The 26,209-nt window shown below is 38.3% G+C and overlaps 3 protein-coding genes across 9 annotated transcripts in view; 2 read left to right on the top strand and 1 right to left on the bottom strand.

The window, feature by feature from the left end:
* RIPOR2 (RHO family interacting cell polarization regulator 2) overlaps positions 1-1,364 on the top strand; it is a 177,198-nt gene extending 175,834 nt beyond the window's left edge. For all 5 annotated transcript variants that reach the window (XM_010980131.3, XM_031435107.2, XM_031435108.2 and 2 more), the window contains one exon: positions 461-1,364. In XM_010980131.3, the coding sequence (XP_010978433.1) occupies positions 461-561 (101 nt within the window). In that variant the 3' untranslated portion in view covers positions 562-1,364. The remainder of the gene's footprint in view (positions 1-460) is intronic.
* Positions 1,365-7,764: 6,400 nt separating this feature from the next.
* ARMH2 (armadillo like helical domain containing 2) lies at positions 7,765-10,353 on the top strand. Its single transcript, XM_010980207.2, has 2 exons — positions 7,765-8,029; positions 9,830-10,353. The coding sequence occupies exons 1-2, from the start codon at positions 7,765-7,767 to the stop codon at positions 10,255-10,257; spliced, it is 693 nt and encodes a 230-aa protein (XP_010978509.1). The 3' UTR covers positions 10,258-10,353.
* Positions 10,354-14,093: 3,740 nt separating this feature from the next.
* On the bottom strand, positions 14,094-24,209 carry GMNN (geminin DNA replication inhibitor). Of its 3 annotated transcripts, none has more exons than XM_010980130.3 (7): positions 24,054-24,209; positions 22,178-22,235; positions 19,205-19,282; positions 18,430-18,577; positions 16,166-16,248; positions 15,753-15,863; positions 14,094-14,505 (listed from the first exon to the last, which is right to left on the bottom strand). In XM_010980130.3, the coding sequence occupies exons 2-7, from the start codon at positions 22,226-22,228 to the stop codon at positions 14,344-14,346; spliced, it is 633 nt and encodes a 210-aa protein (XP_010978432.1). In that variant the 5' UTR covers positions 22,229-22,235; positions 24,054-24,209; the 3' UTR covers positions 14,094-14,343. The 3 variants fall into 3 exon arrangements, with proteins under 3 accessions (XP_010978432.1, XP_031290972.1, XP_031290971.1); XM_031435112.2 differs by lacking the exon at positions 24,054-24,209 and adding an exon at positions 23,892-24,019; XM_031435111.2 differs by lacking the exon at positions 24,054-24,209 and adding an exon at positions 23,608-23,717.
* Between the last annotated feature and the right edge of the window lie 2,000 nt (positions 24,210-26,209).

Raw genomic sequence — 26,209 nt, 5'->3', positions numbered from 1 at the left:
TGTAATCACCCTGACAACCAGACTCATTATTTGGTGTCCTTTCTTACAGTTACCAACTGAATAAGGCTCAATTCTGCCATTGAATATATCATTCAGTGCACAGAAACCTTAGCCAACGTATGTTTGTTTAAAGGATAAAACGATTATTCCTTACGGCTTATTTTAGGCACAGAAATTATTTAATTCCCTAAAAATGTGCCCAGGATAGTATCAGTTAGAACTTTTTTTGTCCCTTAGTGTTCTCTTAGTCTCTAGCATTAGCTCAAAAGTTCTTGGTTATTCTAAACACTACCTAGAAAACAACATGAGTAAGAAGAACCAAAGATGGCTTTTCCCTACCTGAAGTTAACATTAGCAAAATATAGCAACATATACCTAAATACCTGGTATTAACTTATTCTGAACGAGGAATGAAAAAGTTAGGTTCAAACTGATACTCATTTTTGATTTCTGTATCCAGGAGAAGATGGGCGGCTGGCCTATGAACAGTTGGACAAATTTCCTCGAGACTGTGTTAAAGTTGGAGGTCGTCACGCAAGTGAAGTTGCCACGGCCTTTTAGTTGCCAGTTAACTCTGCCTAACAGCTGTCTTAATAAATGGCCCTGTTAACCAAGATGGTGCTTTGATTTAGCTGGAAACTGTTGAAGTTGTCTGGAAATTTAACATGTTACAGAAGGAATTCAAAGTCCAGTTTCACAGCACCTATCTACTTTTCCTTTGGCCAACAGAACAGGGCTATGTATATTTCAGTAGATTACGTTGTTGACTGCATCTGAGGACACTTAGTAAAAGAGTCCGTCTTATCTAGTATGTATGGAATTTTAAAACAGCCATCGTTGTACCTTTTTGGAAGCTCTTCTATAAGCTTGAAATAGTCATGTGATAATTTGATAAATATCATACGCCTTGCAGTTTTTCCTCTGTCGTGTTCTCCAGGTTGAGTGGCCCCCTTAGCTACCTGGTTTTACCTTAAATGTAAAGTACAAAAAAGGATTTCTTCAAACAAAATTTTGCCTGCAGAACCTGGTGAAGGGACACATTGTAAGAGTTTAATTTTTTTCAATTTCATTTTTTCAAGCTTCCACTATTGCTTTTGTTTCTTTTGTCCATCTTGAAAATTCCAAAGGCATGTTTCCATTACGGTAAAAAAAAAAGGGTAGATGACCAAGAACCACTTTATTAAGATTATACCTGCACTCATCTAAAACAAGATGTTCAAGGCAGGGAGGGTATGGCTCAGTGGCAGAGTGCTTGCTTAGTATGCATGAGGTCCTGGATTCAATCCCCGGTAACTCCCCTAAAAAAAAAAAAAGAAAAAGAAAAATATAAGAAATATAACCAAGTGTAGCATGTGGCTCTTCAATCCCCATACCTCAGTTAAAAATAAAGAAATAAAAATAAATATACCTAATTACCTCCCCCACCCCCAAAAGAAGATACTCAAAACTTAAGGGTTTTTTTGTTTAAACAAGAGCCATTTTTTAATGACACTTTCACAGTAGAGGCATTTTGTTGCTAAGGCAAATCAAAATCAAAAGTTTTCAGAAAGCTGTGATGCTCCTTAAGGTAGAAAAATATAGAAGTTGGAGGAATCTTGATGGGTTGAAAGCAGAGAGTCATTAAAAGTGGTCCTTACCATAAGGTTGGGAAGAAGAATGCCCTGAATGATGGCTACTGCCCCAGAGAAACCATAAATCACTAGATAAGGTCCCTTGGCCAGACAGTTAAAACAATAGCTTCCATTACTGCTTCCATATCAGGGTAGCAAGTCCTTTAAATAAAGTACAGTCCATTCAGTAGCTCTCATTAAATAACTTTTCTTCCTCTTAAGAGTGTACAAGGTGGGATATGCCAAGCTATCAAAATAATACATTTGAGTGTAATTTAAACTGTGGAATATCAACTATTCTCTGAATGTGTTTGTATAAAATATATTTAGAAGTCATTTGAAATATTTGCATTTTAGCAAGACCTTTAAAAACAACTCTTATTTCATTTTGAAGTGAATATTGTTTGTTGGGCTTCCTGGCAAATAAGTTCTTTCAACTGTGAAGTTATAATGTACATATATTTGTATATTTATAAATATTATATATATGCATATATCTTTCATTTTAAAGGTACATTGTACAGTCTATAGTAGTATGTATAGACTATAGTCTCTTAAATGGCTGAAATAGTTCTTTTTATAGAAAGTCAAATCACAAGTGTTAACAGAGTTGTTTGTTTTGTTGTTTGGGGTTTTTTTTTATTTTTTGAATATTGCATGAGTAATTAATTCCATATCTTTTGTATTCACTTCTGCATTTTATTTTTTGGTTGAAGGGGGTGCTTTTAGTTTTGTGGCATTTGTATTCATCACTCTTTCAATCATCTAAGTTAAAATAAAAATTATTTTTGAATTACTAGTCTCATGTTCACAGTCTGGTGTATTTTTTCACATGCCCTTCTTGAGTTCGTATTTACACAACACACTACACCTCATTCTCAACTTGAATTTATTCTTATCTTGAAATTCCTTCATCTTTCTATGAGGATAATAATATTTACTTCTCAGATTTGTTGTAAAGCTAATTGCAGAAAAAAGAGCAGCGTTTCATCTTGTTCCTTCGTCTCGAACATATTCCTCTACCGCCTCATTTTGTCTAAGTTGCTGTTGGTATTTTTAAGAATGTTGTAGGTGAATTACGTTTCTCGACCTTGGAGAAGTGGTCTCTGTACGAGGTGTCCCAGCAGTGCACCCCTGCTCTCGTCACTCAAGCTGTACGCTCAGGGATTCTCCCTAAGAGGGCTGTGTGGGCCCTCCTGTTGGGAAGGGCTGACTCTGTGGGCAGTATGGTAGGCTTGGTTGGGCCCTAGGCTGGTTGGTTGCCTTGTGTGGATGCTGGATGCTGTTGACCGCTGTTTAGCCGGGCCCAGTCACAGCGTGGTTGGTTGTGGAATCTTAAGGAGCCCCTGGGCTAGTGCTGACTCACTGGTGGGCGGAGTCAGGGCCCGAAAAACATTGAGGCTGTTGCCCTCTTATTGGTAGGTGAGGCCAGATCCTGGAATTGGTTTTAGACTACTGGCAGGCAGAGCTGGTTCCTGGAGTCTGGCTGCAGGGCCCAGGGATCCCAGAGCTCCTTTCAGATATTCGGGGAGGGGGGAGGGGGGAGGGGCGAGGTGGGGGTCGGTTCCTGATACAGTTGGGTATGGGGTCTGGGGTGTCCTGCAGGTTGCATTGGCCTGGTAGTGGGCAGGGCCAGGGACTAGCTGGCCCCAGGGTAGGGCCTGGCCTGTGTTGCAGGATCATAGTTTTCTTGCTTCCTATGTCTCCCCAGACGTGAGTGAGGCTGGTCTCCAGACTTCCCCAGGCTTCCTGGCGGGAGGCCCCGTGCCTGTCCACTGGTGGGCCGAGCTGGGTCCTGGCCCTCGGGTGGGCGGGGCGGTGCCCGGGGGCGAGCCCAGAGGCAGCTGTGGGCTCTTTAGCCCTTAGGCGGCAGTTCTGCTGAAGGGTGGGGCTGAGTCCCCGCCCAGTTAGTTATTTAGCCTGAGGCGTCCCAGCACTGGCTGTTGGGTGGGGGCTGGTCTGGCGCTAACGAGCCAGTGGGAGGAGGGAGGACCCCACACAGTGGCAGCACCTGTGGCTCCCAAATATGGCCGCCACCAGAGCCTGTGTCTCCGGTAAGCCGCAGCCGCCCTCCGCCTCGCGGGGAGACTCTCCAAGACCCGCAGGTAGGTCTGGCCCAGGCTCCTGTCAAATGACTGCTTTGCCCTGGGTCCCCCTGCGCCTGAGAGTTTGTGTGCACTGTGCGCCTTTAAGCCTGTGGGGCTCCAGCACTGAGGCCCCGCTGGCCAGCAAAGCCGACTGTTCTGCGGGCTGGTCTTCCTGGCGCCGGAACCCCGGCCTGGGGAGCCTGACGTTGGGCCCAGAACTGTCACCCCTGTGGGAGGGCCTCGGTAATTATTCTCCATCGTGTGGGTCGCCCACCGCGGGGTAAGGGATTTGATTACATTGCGAGTCTGCCCCTCCTGCTCATCTTGTGATTCCTTCGTTGAGTCTTTACTTGTAGATCTGTTCTGGTAGATTCGTGTCTTTTTCATCCATTGTGGTTCTGCAGATAGTTTTAATTTAGATGTGCTTGTGAGGAATGGAGCTCAGTGTCTTCCTACTCCCAAATCTTGGCCACTCTCAATGCATTTATTTCTGTATCACCCAAAGGCCTTAACTTTATGTCTTCCCAATGCCAGCTTGCATAAACAATATAGTTAGGAGGTACTCTAATTGAAGAAATCTTGATAGGCACTACGTGCACGCCTCACTGATGCCCAGGGACTGACTCCATCATGGGTAGTTGTCCTTGCTGCAGTAACGGCTGGTGCCCATAACGTAGAGCCTGCACTGTTTAGAAAATAAGCTTCTATGTTCTCTCGTCTACGTACTTTGTGATGATGCCTTGTGATCCGAATCAGCGGCATCTCTGCAAACCGCGTGTCCTAGAGCAGCGTTTCAGAGTTATGGTATCCACGAGCAGCCCCTTGAGGGTAAAAAGAGTCCCTGAGATTTTCCTGGGGGCAGTATCTCTTATAAAACAAATATTTTTTTATTTTTGAGAAAATTCTAAGTACACCTTTTGTAGGGAACGATATTTGTTAAAAACTAGTTCTCTTAACGTCTCAACAAGTATCTATTGCATACTTACTTTTTTAATGTATGTATATGCTGGGGACTCTTCTTGGCAATGGAGTTACAGCAGTGAAGAAAAAAAAAGGGACATAAAAATCCCTGCCCTGACAGGGCTCGTATCCTTGAAAGAGGAGATAGAATGACAGAAAAGGAATAATAATTGCCCATGTTGGGGGTGGGGGAAGTGATAGGCAAAAACTACAAGATTCAAGGAGGGTGGTCAGGGAAGGCCTTATAGAAACTTATATTTGAGGATGATCTGGGGAACCGACAGGGTGAGTCATCTGGGTATGTGTGTATCTCTGGGAAGAGCATCCCAGGCAGAGGCAATAACCACAAAGGCCTTAAAAAGGACCATGTTTGATGTTTCAGATTTTCTAGTAGCTACGTTAAAAAAAGTAAAAAGAACAGGGGAAGTTAATTTTAATAAAATGTTTTACTTAACTTAATATATCCAAATTATTTCAACTTGTAATCAATATAAAAATTATTAGCAAGATATTTTGCATTCTTTTTTTCATACTAAATCTTTGAAATACAGTAATTTATACTTACATCACATCACAATTCAGACTAGTCACATTTCAGGTGCCCCATAGCCACATGTGGCTAGTGGGTACCATATTGGATAATACAGGTCTATGTTTCCCTCATTGTCCCATTAATAGCCTTTATAGTGTATACACGCATATGGAAACAGGATCCAACCATGGGTTACATGTTTAATTTAGTTCTCATGCCTCATCAGGTTCTTTTCTCTAAAATTAAAATACAGTGGATTTACAATGTTGTGTTAGTTTCTAGTGTACAGCAAAGTGATTCAGTTTTATACATATATGTATATGTCTATTCTTTTTCATATTCTTTTCCATTATGGTTTATTACAAGATATTGAATATAGTTCCCTGTGTATACCATAGGACCTTGCTGTTCATCTATTTTATATATAGTAGTTAGTCTGCAAATCCCAAACTCCCAATTTATTCCTCCCTTGCCCTTTTCCCTCTGGTAACCATAAGTTTGTTTTCTATGTCTGTGAAGCTGTTTCTATTTTGTAAATAAGTTCCTTCGTATCATATCTTAGATTCCATATATAAATTCTATCATACGATATTTGTCTTTCTCTGACTTACTTCACTTTATGGTAATGTCTAGGTCCATCCATGTTGCTGCAAATGGCATTATTTCATTCTTTTTTTATGGCTGAGTGGTACACACACACACCCGCACCTTCTTTATCCAGTCGTCTGTCAGTGGACGTTTAGGTTGCTTCCATGTCTTGGCTATTGTAAATAGTGCAGCTATGAACATTGGGGTGCATGCATCTTTTTGAATTAGTGTTTTCTCTGGATATATGGCTAGGAATGGGATTGCTGGATCATATGTTAATGCTCCTCTTTAGGCTCTTTTAATCTAGAACAGTAATGCCCTCCCCCATTTTTAAACTTCCACACTTACTATATTTGAAGAGAACAGGAAGTACATTTTGAGGATGTCCCAATTTTGGCAGGTGTCCAAATTTCTACTTCGAAAGTAGAGCCAATAGGATTTTTTGATCAGTTAGAAATGAAATGTGAAACAGACAGAAGCCAAGGGTGAATCCGAAAATTTCAGTCTGAACAGCTGGAAGGATGGAATGCCATCTTCTAAGACTTGGAAACTGAGAAGCAGCAGGTTCCGAGAGAAAGACTAGGAATTCTGCTTTGGACATGTTAAGTTGGGGGAGCCTCTGAGCCATCCAAATGTAGATACCAAGTTGGTGATTGAAAGTAACTGGAGTTCAGGTGAGAAACCAGTTAAAAATACAAAATTGGGAGTCTTCAGCAGATGGATTTTACTTAAAGCCTTTATTTCATCCAGGAAGTACAGATAGAAAACAAGAAGAAGTGCAAGGACTGAGACTTGGGACACTAGTATTTAGAGGTCAGAAAGGAGAGGGGGAAGGAGCAAAGGAAAAAGAACAGTGGACAGTAGGGAAACATTAAATGAGTATGACATCTTAGAAGCCAGGTAAAGAAAAAAGTGTTTCAAGGAAAAATGAGTCACAAATGCTGAGGACTGAGAACTGGATTCAGCAGAATGGAAGTCATCAGTATCCCTGACAAACAATTTCAGTCGAGTTGTGGGGTTGAAATCCAATTTGGAATACATCCAAGGGAGAATGAAAGAATATTTGAAATGGCTAGTATGGCAACACTTTGAAAAGTTTTTATATAAAGGGGAGCAGAAAAATGAATGTGTAATGACTAGGGGGAGGGGCTAGATGAGGTCAAGAACGTTGTTTTCTTTTTTTTGATGAGAAAAAGGACAGCGTGCTTGTTGATAATGCAAAGGACCCCGTTGAGATGGAAAAATTAATGAAGCAAGAGAAGAATTGGAACCAGTCTCCTTGAATGGAGTGAGAGGGATTGGTTGAAATCTGTGTTAAGTGGAGAAGACATCCATGTAACAGGAGGGAAGTCAGAGTATACAGGTACAGACACAGATCAGTGGGTGGATGTGATGGTGAGAGCTATGGAAAGTCTTTTTTTTTTCAGTTTTGTTTTGTTTTCTAATGGAGGGATTGGGGATTGAACCTAAGACCTTGTGCATGCTAAGCACTTGCTCTACCACTGACCTACACTCTCCCCCCGGAAGATCTTTTTTGATTGTTTCCAAAATAGGATCAATGTAGGAAATCCATGATGTAGAGAAAAACTCTACGTAACAAACAAGCCAAACAGGCATGAAAGATCAATGGAAAGAAGTTGAGTACATGCTGTAACAGTCAGCACAGAATAGGCCAGTTCCTAGAAGTCATTGCCTTACCAAAGGTGCAAAGACAGAATGAGCTTGGTGTGTGTTAGGAGAAACTTGACTAGTTTAAGCTGAGATCTGTGTGTGTGTGCACCAGAGAAGTCAAAGTAAGCTTGGTTGAGCTCAAATTGTAGAAGGCCTTCAATGCCAGGCTGAAGGAAGAATCTAGGTGTACGTTGCTTCCCCCTGGTTCGTGTATTCCATTCCGCAGTGTTGCTAAGTGCTGCATTCCAGAGTTCCTGACTGTTCACTTCTGTCACTGCCTGTGGTGTAACCGAAGCGCCCTGGGCCTTTTTACACAATGGCTAAGAGCCAGGCTTATTATGTGCAGTTTTGGACTCAGATTTATCGACATTTTGTGCGGCTGTATCACCACCTCCAGCAATGCTGGAGTGTCACCATTAAGGGCTTTTTCACTAAGAAGGAAGAAAAACACATCCCTCCAGCTGAGAGCATTTTTCACAAAGAAAAAATTGTGGTGCTTGGCAATATGCTGAAGGATCAATCTCTCGCCATTGAAAAGAGAGCTCAAGCTGCCTATAAAATCGGACTGTTGGCCTTTACAGGTACTGACTTAACCAGCTCTGCTGAAACAGGTGTTCCAAAATCTTTTTGCCTGTTACAATACTGTCAGGGAGTGGTTCTCAGAGCGCTAGTCTAACATCCCAATAATATTTCCTTTGCCTAAATTATTAGTTTTTGGTCTTTATACCACCAAAGATAATTACTATCTCCTCAACAATCTCACACTTTAAAAGAATGTGTCCATCAAATAAATTACTAATTATTTTTCTGCTTGTATTAATTAAAAATACATATATATACATATACTGAAATTGCCTATCAAAGTTTTCAATATCAAAAAAAAAAAAATCAAAGAACCTACACTGAATTGGTATAATTTCAACCCTTTTACAGGGTAAAAACTACTTGATATTTTATTTTTTATCTTATAAAAATGCATTACCCAGACAATAGTTGAGAAAAATCAATAAGAACATAAGGCTCTTAAAACACCCGCCAGGAAAGCCAGTAGGTGCATGAGTGAAAAGCAACTATTAATGTATACTTGGCTAGAAAGTTAAATGGTAAACCATTTAAACACACATCACTCTAAATGATTGCCACGTCCAAACTTGCTTCATTTTTTTCTAATAAATTTCAGGATATGTAAAAAATAATTTATAGATAGTCCTCAACAACACATCTCCTAATCAGAAGCTCTGGTTGGTAGCTGTTAGTGTCATAGGTCGGTTAATTATTTTTTAAATGGGAAAATAAGTTAGTTAGATATAGTATGACAGACTAAATCTTTCACAGAATCGTGTCCATGAGGGAAAATAGTGACTGTTTTCAAGGACCAGGGGGGCCTGGGTGTCAGAATGATTGAGAACCAGCAGCATAGGATTAGAGAGATGACAGATACTCAGGACTCCCATGTGAAGGAGGGGTCAGTGGCACCCGCCGTGAGGCAGGCTCAGTCCCCTGCACAGTGGTAATCACCTTGTGAGGTACAGTTTGCTCTGATAAAGGGATCTGCATCACTTAACTTGATGTTATTTAGCCCTGGCTATGCTAGTCAAAACAATGGAACAGGCTTATGCCCAGGTTTTGGCTAAAACTTTACATTGAATAGAATATTCTTGGGACCATGGGACTTTGGTAGTGCAAGTAAGAGGAATCCAAGCTGGGACAAAACTCCAGTGGCTAGAATTCAGCCAACTATGCCAGCTACTCCTCACCATCTAAGCTGTCTTCACCAATGCCGCCTTCTCTAGTACCTTCTTGGAGTTGGAGATTTGAACTAAGAAGATCTGAGGTTCAGGTATGTGATAGAAGTAGAGTCAAGCACCAGGTTGGTCCCAAGTCTGCAAAAGAGGGCTGAGAAATGCGTAAGGAGAAAGGACAGCGATGGGTAACTCAGGAAAAACCTCTCTCTTGCTGTTAGATTCTGACTTTGCAGCTCAGCCTTTTGGTTTACTCTTTGTTTGCTCTAATGCTCTGCTCTTTTTTCAAGTATTGAAGACAGAGACTCAGGAATGAGACCATGAGGAAGATTTGCTAAGTGAACCCAGTCAGGTTTTATTCACCTTGAAATACTGACCCCTACTTGCCTGATTAAAGAAACCAGGGAGGAGCTTTTGGCAGACAGGGACCTTCCAGGGCTCCTCCTATTACTCCCTGCTGATCAGCATGCACTCTCCACCTTCACAGGAGCACACGGGACAGGGAGGAGAAAAAGAGATAAATTCAAAGTAGCCAGTGTCCCATATGTAGTGACAAGAATATGAACATATGAGCCCTCAGATGTCACTAGTTACTAGATACATCAGATACTTCTGGAAATGCAAATGTTTGTTTTACAGGAGGACCAACTGCTGGAAATTTTGCAGCTGAGTATATGCAAGATGTAGCTCACTTGTTGCAGAATTACGAGATGGCACCAAAAGTAAAGATCCTGCTTCTCCAGAGTGTGGCGTGTTGGTGCTACTTAAACCCTGTCAACCAGAGAAAAGCCAAACACCTGCAGTTCCTTCCTATTCTCGTTGGTCTTTTTGATAAAAAATGTGAGCCTAGCACAGAAAGTGAACTAAACAGCAACCTCCTGGTTCAGTTTTGGAGTTGCTATGTTCTCTCAATTATCACCTGCAATAACTTGGCTTGTATGAAGGAGCTTAAAGACTACACTTCTCTAAAATATCACTTACAAATGTTGGCCAGTAAGAACTGGTCTGGATGGCCTGAGAATTTTGCAGAGGTGCTGTATTTCCTAATTGGTTTTCATAGGAATTAATTTCTCTAAATCCAGTTACATGATGCAGCCATCTCCACCGCTGTATTACCCTAGAAAACTGAAATAAATAATAAAAGTCGGTACATTATTCTTCAGCATTTTCTCTTAGGTAGTCAAACAATTCTATATAAATTTTCAGAATTACTGCAATGACTAAACTTATGAGAAGTGCCACTGCTTAAAAGAACCTCATAAAAATTAAGTTCAGCACAGCAAAGGAAATCATAAAACAAAAAGACACCCTATGGAATGGGAGAAAATATTTGCAAACGATGTGACCAAGAAGAGATTAATTTCCAGAATATACAAACAGCTTATACAGCTCAATATTTTAAAAAAATGTTTAAATGAGCATTAGACCTAAATCGACATTTCTCCAAAGAAGACATACTGATGGTCAGCAGGCACATAAAAAGATGCTCAACATCACTAATCATTAGGAAATGCAAATCAAAACCACAATGAGGTACCACCTCACACAGGTCAGAATGGCCATCATCACAAAGTCTACAAATATTAAATACTGGAGAAGTTATGGAGAAAAGGGAACCCTCCTACACTGTTGGTGGGAATGTAAATTGGTGTTCTCACAATGGAGAACCGTATGGAGGTTCCTTATAAACTAAAAATAGAATTACCATATGATCCAGCAGTCCCACTCCTGGGCACATATCCAGAAAAGAAACTCTAATTTGAAAAGATACATGCACTCCCTGTTACTTAAGACAAGATTACAGTGTACAATTTTTCTGTAAGACTACTAATTCTCCCAGAAAGATTTAAGGAATGAACTTTCCTTTTTCCTACTTATCTGCAATACCAGTTCTCATCTATCAAGTTTCCAGATATTTGTCGGTCTGTCTTTGGACTCTCTAACTTGTTCTATTGGACTGTTCAATTTATTTGTGCCTACAATAAAAGGACACTGCCGTAATTTGGTAATTTCACAATAATTTAAAAAATCTGGTACAGTAAGTCCCCCACAGTGATTTTTCTTTTCAGAAGTGTCCTTTGGTTTTTCCACATGAATTTTAGAGTCAGCTTCTTAAGTTCTGTGAAAAACCCTATTGGAACTGAAGTAGAAATAGTATTGTATTGCTATTCTTATAGTTTTGATTCTTCATATCCATGAATAAGGTGTATTTCTCCATTTATTTGATCTTATTTAGATTCATTAATTTAAATATTTAATATAGTTTAACAGTTGTATAATTTTCTCATTTCTTGCAAATTTTTGTTAATTTTACTTTTTGAAGTTTAATCTGGTGTATAGAAATGAAATTGTCAGCATACATATTGATTTTGTAGCTGACTTTATTAAATTATCCTAATTTGAATAATCTGCAGATTCCTTTGGCTATTCTTCATAGATAATCTTAACACTTTATGAATAATGATAGTTTTGTTTACTCCTTTCCAATCTTTATGACTTTTTTTTCTTGTATTGCTCAACTGGTTAGGACTAGAATATAATGCTGAATATAAGCAGTCACAGCATTTTTGACTTGTTCTTAATTTTGAAGAGAATTAAAAAAAATTTAAACTATTCAGTATGTTGGTTGCTATGACGCTATTGTAGATACCTTTTATCAGTTTAAGGAAATTTTCTCTATGTTTAGCTTGTAATAGAGTATTTTTAAAAAATTCAGTAGATGTTAAATTTTACTGGATGCTTTTCTTCATCTCCTGAGATGTTAGATTTAGGTATCAAGGTATACCAGCCTTATAAAATGAATAGGGAAATGTTCCCTCTTCATAGTCTCTGAAAGAATTTGTATGATATTGGAATCACCGGTTTATTAAACATTTGGTAGAACTCATGGGTACAACCCTCTGGGCCCTGTATTTCTATATGGGACAATTTTAAACAACTGATGGTTTCTTTGTTATAGAACTTTTCATATTATCTCTTTTGTTTTTAATAACTTTTGGCACTTTCCCCAGGTATTTATGTTTTCTATTTACTATAAAGGTGTTCATGACAATTTCTTACTATCTTTCTATTGTTACATATGCATTGTGTGCCATCTTATACACCTCATAATTATAATTTCCCTAAGAACCTTCGCAGATACTTGATAATTATTTTAGTCTTTTTGAAGCATTTACTTTTGACTTTGCTGATTGTCTCTATTAGACATATTTCTAATTTTAGTAACTTTGCTCAATATTTCCTTTTACTACCTTTGCATTTATTCTATCATTTTGTTTCTAATTAAGTTGGAATAAGCTTAGTTCATTAACTTTTCAGTCTTTATGAATATGTTTTATTACACAGATTTTGTTTAAGTGCCATTCTAGCTGCATCTCACAAGTTTTGATATGTAGTATTTTCAGTATTATTTAGTTCTGGGTATTTTCTAATTTTCATCATTTTCTCCTTTTTGACATGAGTTATTTAGACATGTGATTTTTTTATTTTCAAGTGGATTTTTCTAGTTAATTCATTTGTTATTGTCATCTAGCTTAATTGCATTATGGTCATTAAACATGGTCTATGCAACACACACACACGCACACAAAAAGATAACATGCACTCCAATGTTCATAGCAGCACTATTTACTATAACCAAGACATGAAAGCAAACTTAATGTCTGCCGAGAGATGAATGGATAAAGTATTTGATTTTTACAGTCAGATTTACAATATAATTCGTGATTTGTGTCCTTTTTGAGAAGTCTTTACCAAATCCAAGGTCACTAAAATTTTCTCCTATATTTTCTTTTAGAGGGTTAATAGTTTTATATCTAACATTAAATCTTAAAAACCTTTTCAGTTCCCTCTTGTGTTTGCTCCCTGCCACCAAATCCTGGCAATCCATTTTTTGCTTTATCCAGGAATACTTTCTACTAGCTTTCCTCTTTCTTACTCCTTCTAACAGCCTCTCAGATGATTCCACCTCCCCCTAATCGAATAGAAAAGAATATTCCTAATTCTTTTTTAAAATTATTTTTTATTATGGTAAAAAAAAAAACAACACGTAACAAAATTTACCTGTTCTATCTTTGGGCCAGTGACTCAAATCTCCAACATACAGAGCTGCACTGAGTAGCCACTGGCCTCACATAGCTCTTTAAATGTAAATTAAAGGTTTTAATCCTCACAAAAAAAGAGGGACTTTATCTCAATATTTGAGATAAGAAAATTAAAGTTCTATAAAAATAACTTGCTAAATAACCCTTTAATGCTTGATGCTGCTCTTTATCACCAATTTATACAAAGCTGTTTGAATGATTCCCAGAGTTCTTAACCCCAAAGCTGAACACTTTGCAAACAATTTCCCTTTATTTTGTCCTTTTCTTCCTTCAAAATAGTACATATGGGAAATCCTCATTAATTTCACCCCACTCTTACTTGATATTCCTTCAGTGTATATACTTCGTACTATACATGTATGTAAAATGTGTGAATGGAACATTTCAGAACCCTGAGCTATTCCTGCGTCTCTTCACCCGCTCCCCCTTTGTTTCTCTAGAGGACTACCACCACCCAGCATTTTAAGCTTCCAAGAAGAGCATGATCATACCAGCCAGCTGAGCCTTTACGTGGCTAAACAGATTCACTTGGGGAGCTTTAGAAACTAGGTTCTCACACTCCTACTTAGAATATCTGGGCATGGGGTCTGGAAATCAGTATTCCATCGAGGGAGCTTGAGGTACAACCAGGTTTATGAGTTAAAACCTCAGCTATCTCAGTCTATAGAGGGAGGAATTCATTTTCCCCTTGTTTCTTCCAAGATCGTTAGCAGGAGAATAGAAAGGAAACAAAAGCACAGAAATAGATGAATTTTCTACATACAGTCCTGTACTTCATTCTCCCAAGACAGACACAATGCTCAATAGAATGAAGTTTATTTATCATATATATAAGTCATGTCTGACAACTGAGAAAATGCTATTTACACAAAACATCATAGATTAAAAATACACAGTATTTGTATTTTAATACAATAATAGTGTCCCATGATACAAACAAGGAAGTTCGATTCCAAGTTTGCACTATATAGTTATTTGCTCTGCTACAAAGAACTATAGTGGAGGTAAACTTTGGCAGTATGTTTCTCAAAAGTCAAATATTACTGAATTTCATGTACAGGGTTCTGCATCTGTAGAGGAAGAGACAACTTCTTCAGCACAAGCACCAACTTCTGAGTCTTCTACTTCCAAATCCTCACCAGTTTCCTCTTCAGATTCAAATTCCTGACTATCCGGTGATTCAAAGTTATCCAGAGGTTCATTACTCAGTCTCTTTTAAAGAATAAACCAATAATTAATTGTAAAAACATTAAAATCCAAGCCTATTATCAGTATGCTGATGTAACTGACCCTCAGTGCTGTAGTGAGGTTTTATTTCATAATATCTCTCAATTAAGTTCACCTGTAAGTAGTCAAGTGTTATATCAAAGTCTTTACCATGTTAGAGCATTTTTTTGCAAAGACACAGTGTTTAATAATTTGCTTGCTTCTTTTTTTTAAAGCACTCACATGCTTTCAGAACACAGTCTGAATCAGCACTTCTCAAACTATGTGTGGTGAAGGACCACGTTTCCTAATTTCCCATCTGCTGGGGACCAGTACTTTCATGGCAGCTGAAGGAGCTCATACAGAGCTTCCAAATGAAAACTTCAAATATGAATTCTGTCACAGCTCTAAAATCTAAGGCAGAAATTCAGTACAAGAAAAGTTTTGATTTGAAAAACATCCCCCGACCCTAAATAAATAAATAAACAAACCAGGGGGAAAAAACCAATAACAAAAAGAAACAAAAAACTTTCTCCCCATCAACAAGATGATTGTTTGCAAACATGAACAAGTTTAAGATATATTTTTTAAGCCAAGACTGGTAAAGTAATTCTCATCAGGCTAATTCTTCTTATAAACACATTAACTACCTCCAAATTAAAAATTTTAAAAGTCAGACAGCACCTGTTTCTAATGGCCCAATACTAATTAGTGTTAGATACACATTTGTTTGCTCATGTCTTGTACAATTAAATCTCCTTGCATTTAAAAAAAATAAAAAAATTAAAAAGTCAGATAAGTTATTCAGCACACCAATTACCAATTTTATAAATGACAGTACAGACTGGCATTAAAGTTAAATTTAAAATGGTCTGAAAATTTGTCAGCTGTGAAATATGATTTTCCATATATTTTTCCTTTATATCTCCCTACAAGAAAAGCGATGTTTCATAATAGTAAATAATAGCATCCACTAGTTACTGGGCTCTCACTTTTGTCAGTTCCCTCATTTTTCTGTCGTAATTCATTACTCTCATAAGAAGCCTACGAACTAGGCACTATTACTCCCCCTTTATAGATGAGGAAAATGAAGCCCCGGCAGGATAAATAACCTGCTTGACTCAAACTTAACGGTGCCAGGCAGGGAGCTAAGACTCCAGCCCAGAAATCCGATTCTAGACCCCAAACACTTACTGACCACACTTTCTAGAAAAAGGGGTGATTCTGAGTCAGGTGCAGGCTGAAATACCCACCTCTATGACCTCGGCCATGTACTGGACATGCTCTGCTACTTCTGCCAATTCTTTATTCTCTTTTTTCAGGCGGGCAATTTCATTGTCCTTTTGTTCAATTTCTTTATGAAGCTATGTGACATAAATTAAAAAGTTCAGTATTCCACAGATTTGCTAAACTATAAACCAAATTATGTGCCTCCAAGTGTATAACTGATAGATACATTAGCACAAAGTTCCTAACAAAGGTGCTATCTTTGGCTCTCAACACAACAGGTTTCTTTTTGTGTAATTCCAGTAACAGTTTCCTAATTAAACTTTCATTAGGCCAACGTTAAAGCTAGTTTATATTGCTCTAATAAAATATGCTCAAGCAGCAGAAGGAAAATAATCCCAGAATGTTTAAAATGCCACAAATTATATTCAGTACATACTTTCTCATTTTCCTTAAGTGCTTCATAGAGAGCCTTCCTCCGTTTTTCTGCCACTTCTTTCCAATAATGAGAAGATGGATTTTCTAAAATAAATTAAAATTTTACATGTAACTTTGAAAATTACTATTATATACTGCTATAAAACCCAATAATTTCTTGTATTTAAAAAAATTTACTATCTTACCCAGTACTCCACAATACCCATTTTTAAAAGATTAAAGTTAGGAAACCAAATCAATTAAAAAAATTTTTCCCAACATTGTGAAGATTCCAGTCCTTCAAAAGAATCTCAACACAAGTATGATACACATGTAACTTTCACCGAGGTTGTTAAAGATGTGTGCAACATTTGCTTTCTGTGTTTGTATTTTTTAAATTTGTTTAACACTGGCATTTGTGAAAAGTTAAGGCCAGTTAGTTTTACACTGTCTTTAAATTTAATTTGTCCAGTTTCATGATTAGATTCAAGCTAAACATTCTGGCAGAAACCTGTGTTAAGTACGCTGTATCCTTCTCAATGTTCCATCTGGGGAACACACACTCATCTGCCACAATGCTGGAGATGTTAAATTTGCAGATGATTTCTCCCTTGAAAGATACTTTTTTCCTTTAGTAACAAATAAATGATTTACAGAGTAAAATTTTTGAGTCTGTGTTAACATCCAGTTCCCTACCAACCTTTCACCCAATTTTAACTCTGCTGTTTTCTTGCTTAAATCTATTACTTCTATGGTGGATGAAAAAGAGTGATTTTCTATTTATGAAATTCCTTCTACATTAGGTAGTTGGTGTTATTCTGTAAAAGAACTTTCCCTACCCCAAATCAGAACAAAATTAGCAGTATGGATTCATGTCTTCTGTTTTACTTCAGTGTTATACTCCATTCTTGTCCTTATTCATTTTGATGCTCAAATCTTCCTAAATTTAGCCAGGGAGATCCCTTCAAGCAGACTCCTTGTCCTTTTAACACATCCATCAGTTTCTGAGTACTTCCTTATTTTCTAACACGACAGGTTCCAAGCTCACTCTACAGTTTCCCTGCCCAAGTCCTGGAAGCAGCCACTTCTCCAGGGAGCTTTAAGAGAGAATAGTGATTACAAACCAAGAACCGGGCGTGGCTGTGCTTCTTGTCACATGTTTCTGGGCTCTTTCACTGGCAGAGTTAAGAGAGGCTCTTTTTTAAAGTCATCAGTTTATACCAACACTCCACCTCCACAAAAGGGTTCCTCCTTTCCTTCCCCATTACATAGTGTATCTCCTGTCACCATACCATCTACCCAGCAATATCAGCGTATCACTCATTTGTTCAATCCTAAAACACACAAACTTTTTTCAAACTTGCTATACCACTGCCAGCAAAAATTAAATTCAAGATTTCTTTGTAGTTCTTTTAATCCTCATAATATGTCCCCCTAAGGGTCTATTGTCAGAGTTCTGTGTTCACGTTACATGGATTAATTTTTTTTTTCATTTATGTGGTTATGTTAGCAATATGATGTATAGTTGTTTGTTTCCATATTTAACTTTAATGTTTCTTCCATCAATCTTTGTTAATTTTAGTCAAATTAGAAATAAATATCGCAAATCCTATTGTTTATTTTACATTATTGAAGAGCTTCTTTATTTCTATGCAGTCAGCCTTTCCAGTTTTGCCTAATAAAACCCCACTGTCTTCCTGGCAACTCGAAATGTGTCCAAATGTCACTATAACCTTGAGTAAGTCGATTAACTTGTCTAGGTCTCATATTTTTTCCTCAGCAATAATATCCAATGACCCATGAGTAGTACAGAATTAATCATCTTCCATACTGCTTACAAATCATCATTAGCTTCCTCTTTTGATTTCTACTGGCATTCCATTAAAAACTAGTATTTACTACAGCACATGCTTCTCATTCATCTTCCCTACCTTTATTGTTCCTGTTGGCTCCCTTACTTCAATTCTCTTGGTATCTTCTAATTCCTTTCTTCAAATTCATTCCTAGACATATGTCTTCTGAAAAGACTATTTCCAAGTCTTGTAAGTCCGGTATCAGAGCTGCCATATTAATCACTGTCTTTTTCTTTAATATTTCATCCATAGCTGGGTCTTACCAGTTAGTGTTTTATATATTTACAACCATAAGCAATTTTAAATTATCGAGAACACAAAAGTAAAATATCTAATAGGTTAAGAGGCTGTGGGCAGAATTCATAACAGTATAATAAATAATATTTACCTTTATTATAATTTAAAAAATTTTAAATTATACATTTTTTCATACCTGTAATCATAAGATCAAATGCTTCTTGAGTGACTCCTCCAAGATCTTTATTTTCACTATGTTCTGGGACAGTAACAACTCCAGAGCTGGAAGTCTTAGATATTAACTGATCGTTCCAATGTTTTCTTTTGGGCAAGCCTTTAACCAACTATAATACAAATGTATACGTCAGTCTCACTTATTTTGTTTTACTGAGTAAGAAACCTGGGCGGTTTTGTCACTTGTGTATTGAATATAGAGCACTCACATATCTGTATCTTTTTGATACCTTTGGATCTTTTAAAAAATTACACAACTCAAAACTTTACCAAAATGTATAGTTGTACTCTATTTGCAGCAACTATTTTGGATTAGACTTGGGTCTAAGACTTAGCTAAATTTATTTTTATTGTTTAAATAATTCAGTACCATGGAAAGGCACTATTTTAAACCTACAAAAGTCTAAAAACCCTCATTCATGGTTATTACACCCTTTTCTACAGGGCTAAATGAATGAGCCCAATTTTTATTCTCAAAACATCAACATTAGACCTCTAGGCTAATTCATAACTTATTACATCATTCCAGTTCTACTACAGGTATTCATACCAATTCAGAACTTCCTAAATTGAACAATTAAAACAAAAATCACTTCGGTGGGGGATACAAAATTGTTACTCTTATATTATTTCCATTAATTTCATTGATTTAGGTATTTCTGACAAGAAAATCTTTGAAATGTTTTTAAAGTAAAGGTACTATCATCTGTACCCGATTCTAGCCCAAAAATACCTACCTCATTTTCTCTTCCAACAAGAGACCCAGCCGCAGAAGGCTGAATCATCTTCAGAGTTCTTCTTGGAACAGGACTACTCTGAAAGTCAAGATAATAAATATCTGGTTACTAAGTTTCCATATGGATTATTACTGCATTAGTCCCACTATAATTAACAACAACAAAAAAGAAACGCTAAAGACACTAATATTTGATCAGCTGTGTAAGTTTATAATGCTACACATGGACAAGACACAAACAAGTAGCTTCTCTCCTCCCACTGCAATAGGTGCTGCTGCTATGGTCATACAGTCATTTGTTTAGTTAAAACAAAAATATGACAAAATTCCTAACACTTCAAACCATGTGTGATGGAATTGCAGTATAACAGAAATATTTGTATTCCCTCTTAAAAAAGATCTTCCACAAAGAAACTAGGAATTTACCAAAATCATAACATTTTTGGTAGAAACCCACAAGAGAGGCAAATTGGAGGGAAAGGTTAATTATTTATACTGCAAAATACTATTTCCCCTAATCAAAAGGATTTATCTCAGGCTTCCTTTAAACTGTGAATATCCCCTAACACATTTATATGAATTGAAATATAATTTTTAAGTACATTACACAAAACCACATGTAAGAAGACCTACTCCCCACCTTCAGCCTTCACCTGACTGTAGAAGCAGTTTTGCTTCAAGCCCATTCGATAGCAGACAGTGAAAATGTCAGTGCTTGAGGTATACTGAAACTCTAAAATGCCCAAGCTATTGTTTTGAAAAAAATACTGCCTTCCCTGTAATATGTAAATACATTCCTGTATATTTCCTGTTCTAAAAGCTCTCTCTATTTTTGCAAAAAAATCATTAGTTATACTGCCACTATGGGATAGCAAACAATGGTGAATACTCAAACAAGGTTAGCAAGAACATGATACCAAAGCAGCGTGAGAAAGTTAATGATTCCACACTGTACTTCACACGACTAGAGTTCACCTTTCCCACGGTAAAGTTTCTACTGCTGATTATTATCTCACTATTTAACTGAAGAACAAATGCCAGTTACTGGGAGAACAAATATTACACCAACTTTCAGATACAATTTAGATTATAGATTAGTCAAAAGTCTCCAGACAAATAGAAGAAAATAAAGCTTTGGAACCTTAATAGTAGGAGGTGTGAATTTATTTAAATGTTTGCTACTAAAAAAGGCCAAAGAAGCCAGCTACATTACTGTCACAAAAAAGGACAACTTCTAATATTTAACTTTTATACCTGTAAGCTTTACAGCATCCAGCCCCCCAAATGTAATACTGTTATTATCATTTTATTAATACAGATCATGCATTAGAATAGTAAACTCTTTTGAGCCAGAAAGGTTCTTTTATATCAATGGGTCTTAATCTCTTTAGAAAACAATTTGAGATTCTGTGAACTACCTCAAAAAACAAACAAACAAGAGCACACTTAGAATTTATGTATAACTGGCAAGGAATCCATGAACTCTTAAATATACTCTTAGCGATCTAGTTTCAGTCCAATTCCCTCATTTTACTGATGAGTAAACTGAGGTTGAGATGCTAAATAACTCACCCAACGTCACAGTTTTGGAGGCAGAACCAGAATCAAACAGAACCCAAATCCTTTTATATCCTAGTTAGTTTTACTATAGCTACTAAAGATTAGACTTCTCTTTAAATATTAGGATCTGCTGGAATTATATAATTATTTGTCTGGGACTTGATTCAAAATAATTCAGTGGAGGTAAGAGTGAATGGAGATGAAGACGAAACAAGACTGGCTGCATACTGATAACTGATGAAAATGGGAGAAGTAAACTGAGATTATACTGTTGACTCTACTTTTGAATATCTGACGATTTTCGCAATAAAAAGTTTAAAAACACACACCTACAATGCACAGTGGGAAGATGTCACCATCCTGAATGGAAGCTGATAGAATCAAATCCACAAATTATCAATGCAAAGTATTAAAGAAAAATAGAGTAAGGAACACACTGCATAAGGCAAGGTAAACAAAACAACCTATCAAAAAGCATCTGCTATCACTTACAAAAGGCTTTTATTTATACTATACAATTTAAACCTGCAAACTGATAAACTTTCCTGACAATGTGGTCTCACTCCCAAGAACCCTAAGAATATAGTTTAAGTTGTGTGGTAAGATCTAGCTAAGTTGTAAATCCATTTAGAACAGTAAGAGCAAAGCCTGTCAAAATTACAAACCCAAAATTAAGCTCTGTCCTTAACTGTTAAAAGAATAAACATTTGGGAGAAGATTTTCAGTGACAGTATAAAACAGGGATTCAAAAAGCGTGGCAGAACAAGCAGGTTAGATGGTAATGAGTATGATGTACCCTGGAAATATATTCAATATAATGCAAAATGTGTCCCTGTGGTCAGACACTAATCTGAAGATACACGCAAAAGGATTTTAAGAAAATCATTTCATGAAATGTAGGAGTAGAAACGAAGCAATAACGATCTTGTATACAGAAAATCCTAAGTAATCTACTAAACAACTATTAGAACTATTAAGTTCAGCAAGGTTGCACGATACAAGATCAAGATACAAAAATCAACTATTTCTATACTGTAGCAATGAGCACAACAAAAATTTAATTAAGGAAATGCTCCCGTCTACAAAAGTATTAAAAAGAATAAAATACTTAAGAAAGAATTTAACAAAAAAAAAGTGAAAAACTCAAAACTCTGAAAACTACAAAACATTTGTTGAAAGAAAGTAAAGACTACCGAGATAAATGGAAAGACATCCTGTGTATGTGGATCAGAAAACTTAACATTCAACCATAATTAATTTTTAAACAGTTCTCAATTATTACTTGTCCTCAGACTAAAAATTGAGTAATTCAAGGATTACTGAAATTGTAGCCAGGTTAAATTTGACTAAATTATGTCAAAAAACATCTAACTACATGCTATCTACAACAGATCAAAGTGATTGTATCACATACCTTGACATTCTCTTGGATTCCTTCTTGTTTCTGCTTCATACTGGGATTCATTATACACCTGATGACGAACAGAAGACTAGTTAATTCGAAAACAGAGTATCATCTGCATCAGAAGGTAAAATCTAGTTTTTCTGCTGTTGAAAGTACAACTGTAGAAATCAAAATAAAAAAATCATAACAATAAAAAAAAATGATGGAACTATCTTTTCTCACTGTACCCAAACTCAGTCCTGTCAATGACAAGTGACTAAATCTAATGACTTTAATTATCTCTACTTTATATACACACAAACACACAATTCTGGCTGGAAAAAATCTTGTTCCAAAAGGAAAATCTGTGTTCCCAACAAATTTACAAAACATGATGATGTCCTGGATTAAATACAAGGCTTTCAAAGATCTGAAAAATGGTCACCAGGAAAAAGCAAAACAGGTATGTGGGTATGCCCAAATCTGTCCTAAAGAACAGCACCCTAACTTTGCTGTTTCAAAGGCAGATTTAAGCCACAACAAACGTGTCTCTGGTAACCAGCGATAACTCAATATCCAATCAAGATTATGCATTTACGTGTGTAGGGAATGTTTAACTACCACTACGAACTGAGACGCTGATCGAAGCAAAGAGGGAGCAGGAGATGAAGAGGTATGTAATATTAACAGATCACTGGGCCAGACTCACCCCAAGCCCAACTCTAAACTCCCGGACCAAGTCTGTCTCTGAAACAGATCTCCCTGATTTCTGTGGCCATGCGTTTCTTTACTCAGGGCATATGACCCATCACATGTTAATACATTGTACACTATGCCCTAGCACACAGAAAGGCAAGCAAAAAAATTTAGGATGCAAAATTTAATCTAATTGTGCGATGTACCCTATTTTCTACCCTATTTCACGTTAAGCAAATGCTGGTCGGGACCAACTAAACTGAACCAGAGCAATGATTTTCAAACTGCAGGTCGCGGGGCCTGGGATCCCAAAATCACTTAACGGGTGTTTGGAAAAATGTAACTGAACAGAGTGGAATTGAAGAGACGAGAATACAGCAGAGTGTGTGGCACGGGAAGGATAAATACTGCTTCGTAAAAGGTTCTAATTTGGTTGGAGGGTTGCGTCCTGAATTGTGATATAAGGTGTGCTTTTCGTACGTGTCACGATTTAAAAAGTTGAAGGCCACGGGTCAAGTCTAATCCTTCACTGTTTATCACACTGCCGCCAACAACCTTGCACCCTTACTTTTTATTCTCTAGCTTTTAAAAACAACTAGACTGAAAACTCCGGCATAGGACTGGGTCCAAGGAAATCCTGATAAACTGGTGAAAAAAGTGTCACCAAGTCCAATATTCTTTTTCAAATGGGTGATGCAGGATTCAGGGACCTCCTCCCACGAGCCCAGTGTGCGGACCCCCTCGGATGGATCACCGCCACTTACACGGCCAAAAGGGCGGATGCTCCGGCTCACTGAGGCAGCCAGGCATGCCTAGGCTGATGCCCTCCCACAACGTGCGGCACACGAACCTCCCCGCGACCTGGCCAGCTCGTTCTCGGGACACCTAGACCCAGAGATCCAGCAAGAAGGCGCATGATCCGGCGCTGTGCGCCCGGGCCCTCCAACCACGGCGCGCGTCTCGGGACGGCCCCCGCCAGCCAATAGGGAGCGCGGACGGGACGGCGCGCCAAAACCGACCCAACCAATGGCGCAGCTCCGAGCCTCACCTCGCTCCCCGGCCCCGGCTCCCGCGGCCGTTCAACAGCCCTTTCACCCAGACTGCGGCCCGGCAGCTGTCAGGGGTGCGCGACTTCCGGCCGGCAGGAGTCAAAGCGGCTCGTCTAGCAGCCCCTGCTGACGCCCCGTTTGGCCACCTCTCTCACACTTACTGGATGGAAGTGCGCAATCCTCGTTGCGAACGCAGCTAGTTCTGGCAGTGGCGGCTCGCACGGGATCCACAGCCGACCGGCGCCGGTCCCCACAGCCGCTGGAGTGCTGGCGCGCGCTGTTGTAAGAGATTAGAACCCCGCCCGCCGGCCCTAGACGGCCACGTCACGGCCTGACGCGAGTCGAGGGGCGGGGCCCGCCGAATCAGGCGAATCGCCTCTCGCCTCCGGCCGCTTCGGCGCCGCTCCGTCCTGCGCCTGCGCGGTGGGCGTAGCGTGCGTTGGGGCCTGGAAGGTCACGGGGTTTTGCTCTCAGAGGCTAGTGCCCTCGGATCCTGCCCTTTGCCCTTCGCTGCGGACTAACCGTCACAGTGGAGTGCTTTTTTTTTTTTTTTCTTGGCGCTTTACAAGAGGGGAAAAGATCTGCCCCCTACTAGATGTAAATACCGGGAAAACAGAGTATTGTGTATATATAGTACACAAGTTGTTATTTTTCTGTAAAGGCTTGTTTCCGCGGACTCCTACAGAGCTTTTATATTTTTGGCTTTTTGTATTTTGACTGTATTCTGCCTTAGGAGTTCAAAAAGGCCTAACCCTGCAGTAACTCCTACTGTTCATTGACCCTCCCCCCCAATATGTACCAAATACTGAAATACAGCTCCCATTGCAATTCCAAGGAGCAGGGAAACCTTAAAATTACGTCTAGCTTTTTTTTTTCCCTGCAAATTTCTCAACTTTTCTTTTGGGCATACTACATTACAGCTTACCGGAGTCTTGTTAAATCTTTTGTTTATAGCTCCCATAGATATTAATACAAGTTTTCCCGTTTCTTAACTTTTCGTGGGATTAACGTTCTCAGAAGGAATGAATATCTAGTAACTACGCTCAGCTCCGCCTTTAGGAAATGCTTTCTCAGCTGTGTACCCTGCGACCCTGCGTACCCATCTCCTCCCACCCGCCCCACCGGATTTCTTGTTTACATAGTTCAAAATGTCCAAAGCATAGTCGTTTGATTCTTTGGAGAAATTGTAACATAAAATCTAAATTCTGAGTAAAGTGAACAATCCATTGATTGGAAAGCTATCAGTGAGAGACTGTTTCCAGTGTAAGGATTCTGATGACCAGTGGTAAATATAAGCGTTGTGTCCTTTGACTTTGAAACACCAGCCAGTCAAAATAGTAAATCTGACTTCTAATTTCTTCATTCAACCACATGATAAAAAGGCATCCCAGGTGAAAACAGTAAGTATATGTTTGAAAGTATATAAAGTTATATTTGGGTAGTCTGTGCTAGGTATAGTATAAAGCAAAGTACACACAGTTATTTCTGTCAGGAACTAAAAAGCTAGGAAGGAAAAATGTCTTCCATATGAAGATGATAAGCAAACCAGAGGGGTAGAATCTAGAGGTTACCATAGTTAAAAATCAACAAGAGGCAATAAGAGAATGGCTTTTCTAGACTTAACATGAAGCCCACCTAATCAAATGTTACCTGTAGTTGCTGAAAGTATTGTTAGTTTTGGAATGGTGTGGAGAAACTTTTACTTTATATATTTTAGTGTTGTTTGACTTTTTTTAAGTTCAACATACCAAAGGAGATGATGAGTTCTTTAAGAAAAGTTTTGAAGCTCCCAGAGTCTGAACCGTTTCATTAGCTGAGGTTCGATCCCTTCTGCTTTGCCTGCTAAATGATCAACTAGCTGATGTGACAAATGAATTCAGATCTCTCCCTGGGCTATTCGGTTGGGTGGCCACTGGCCCCATGATGGCTACTGAAGGACTTGAAATATGGGTTGCCTTCATTGCAGCGTGCTGTAATCTGAAATACCGGGTCTCAAAGATTTAGTACAAAAAAAAGAGGGTATAATACTTTCATATTGTTTTGTATTGATTACATGTCGAAATGATACTTTGGATATATCAGGTTAAATACAAATATGGTTAAATTAATTTTCAGTTTTTACTTTTCTAATATGGCTACCAGAAAAATAATTTTAATTATAGATGTGACTTACAGTTGTCTCATGTTTAATTTCCATGGGACACAGCAGCTCTAAACTATCATAATATACATTATCCCACTGAATCCTCTCAGAAGTACTGTGAGGTAAATGTTTTCTACTTCCTTTTTTGTTTGTTTGTTTTTGAACAAGACTGAG

This window comes from Camelus dromedarius, chromosome 19 (genome assembly GCF_036321535.1).
Source record: "Camelus dromedarius isolate mCamDro1 chromosome 19, mCamDro1.pat, whole genome shotgun sequence".
NCBI lineage: Eukaryota > Metazoa > Chordata > Mammalia > Artiodactyla > Camelidae > Camelus > Camelus dromedarius.
Note: the sequence above shows the minus strand (reverse complement) of the source record. Positions and strands in the feature narration are given on the sequence as shown.

Coding starts and splice junctions, on each gene's coding strand:
- GMNN (XM_010980130.3), bottom strand. CDS start 22,228: ATGAATCCCAGTATGAAGCAGAAACAAGAAGGAATCCAAGAGAATGTC. Junction 19,283..22,177: donor GAATCCAAGAGAATGTCAAG/GTATGTGATACA, acceptor CTTGACTTTCAG/AGTAGTCCTGTTCCAAGAAG. Junction 16,249..18,429: donor ATTTGATCTTATGATTACAG/GTATGAAAAAAT, acceptor AATTTATTTTAG/AAAATCCATCTTCTCATTAT.
- ARMH2 (XM_010980207.2), top strand. CDS start 7,765: ATGGCTAAGAGCCAGGCTTATTATGTGCAGTTTTGGACTCAGATTTAT. Junction 8,030..9,829: donor CGGACTGTTGGCCTTTACAG/GTACTGACTTAA, acceptor TTTGTTTTACAG/GAGGACCAACTGCTGGAAAT.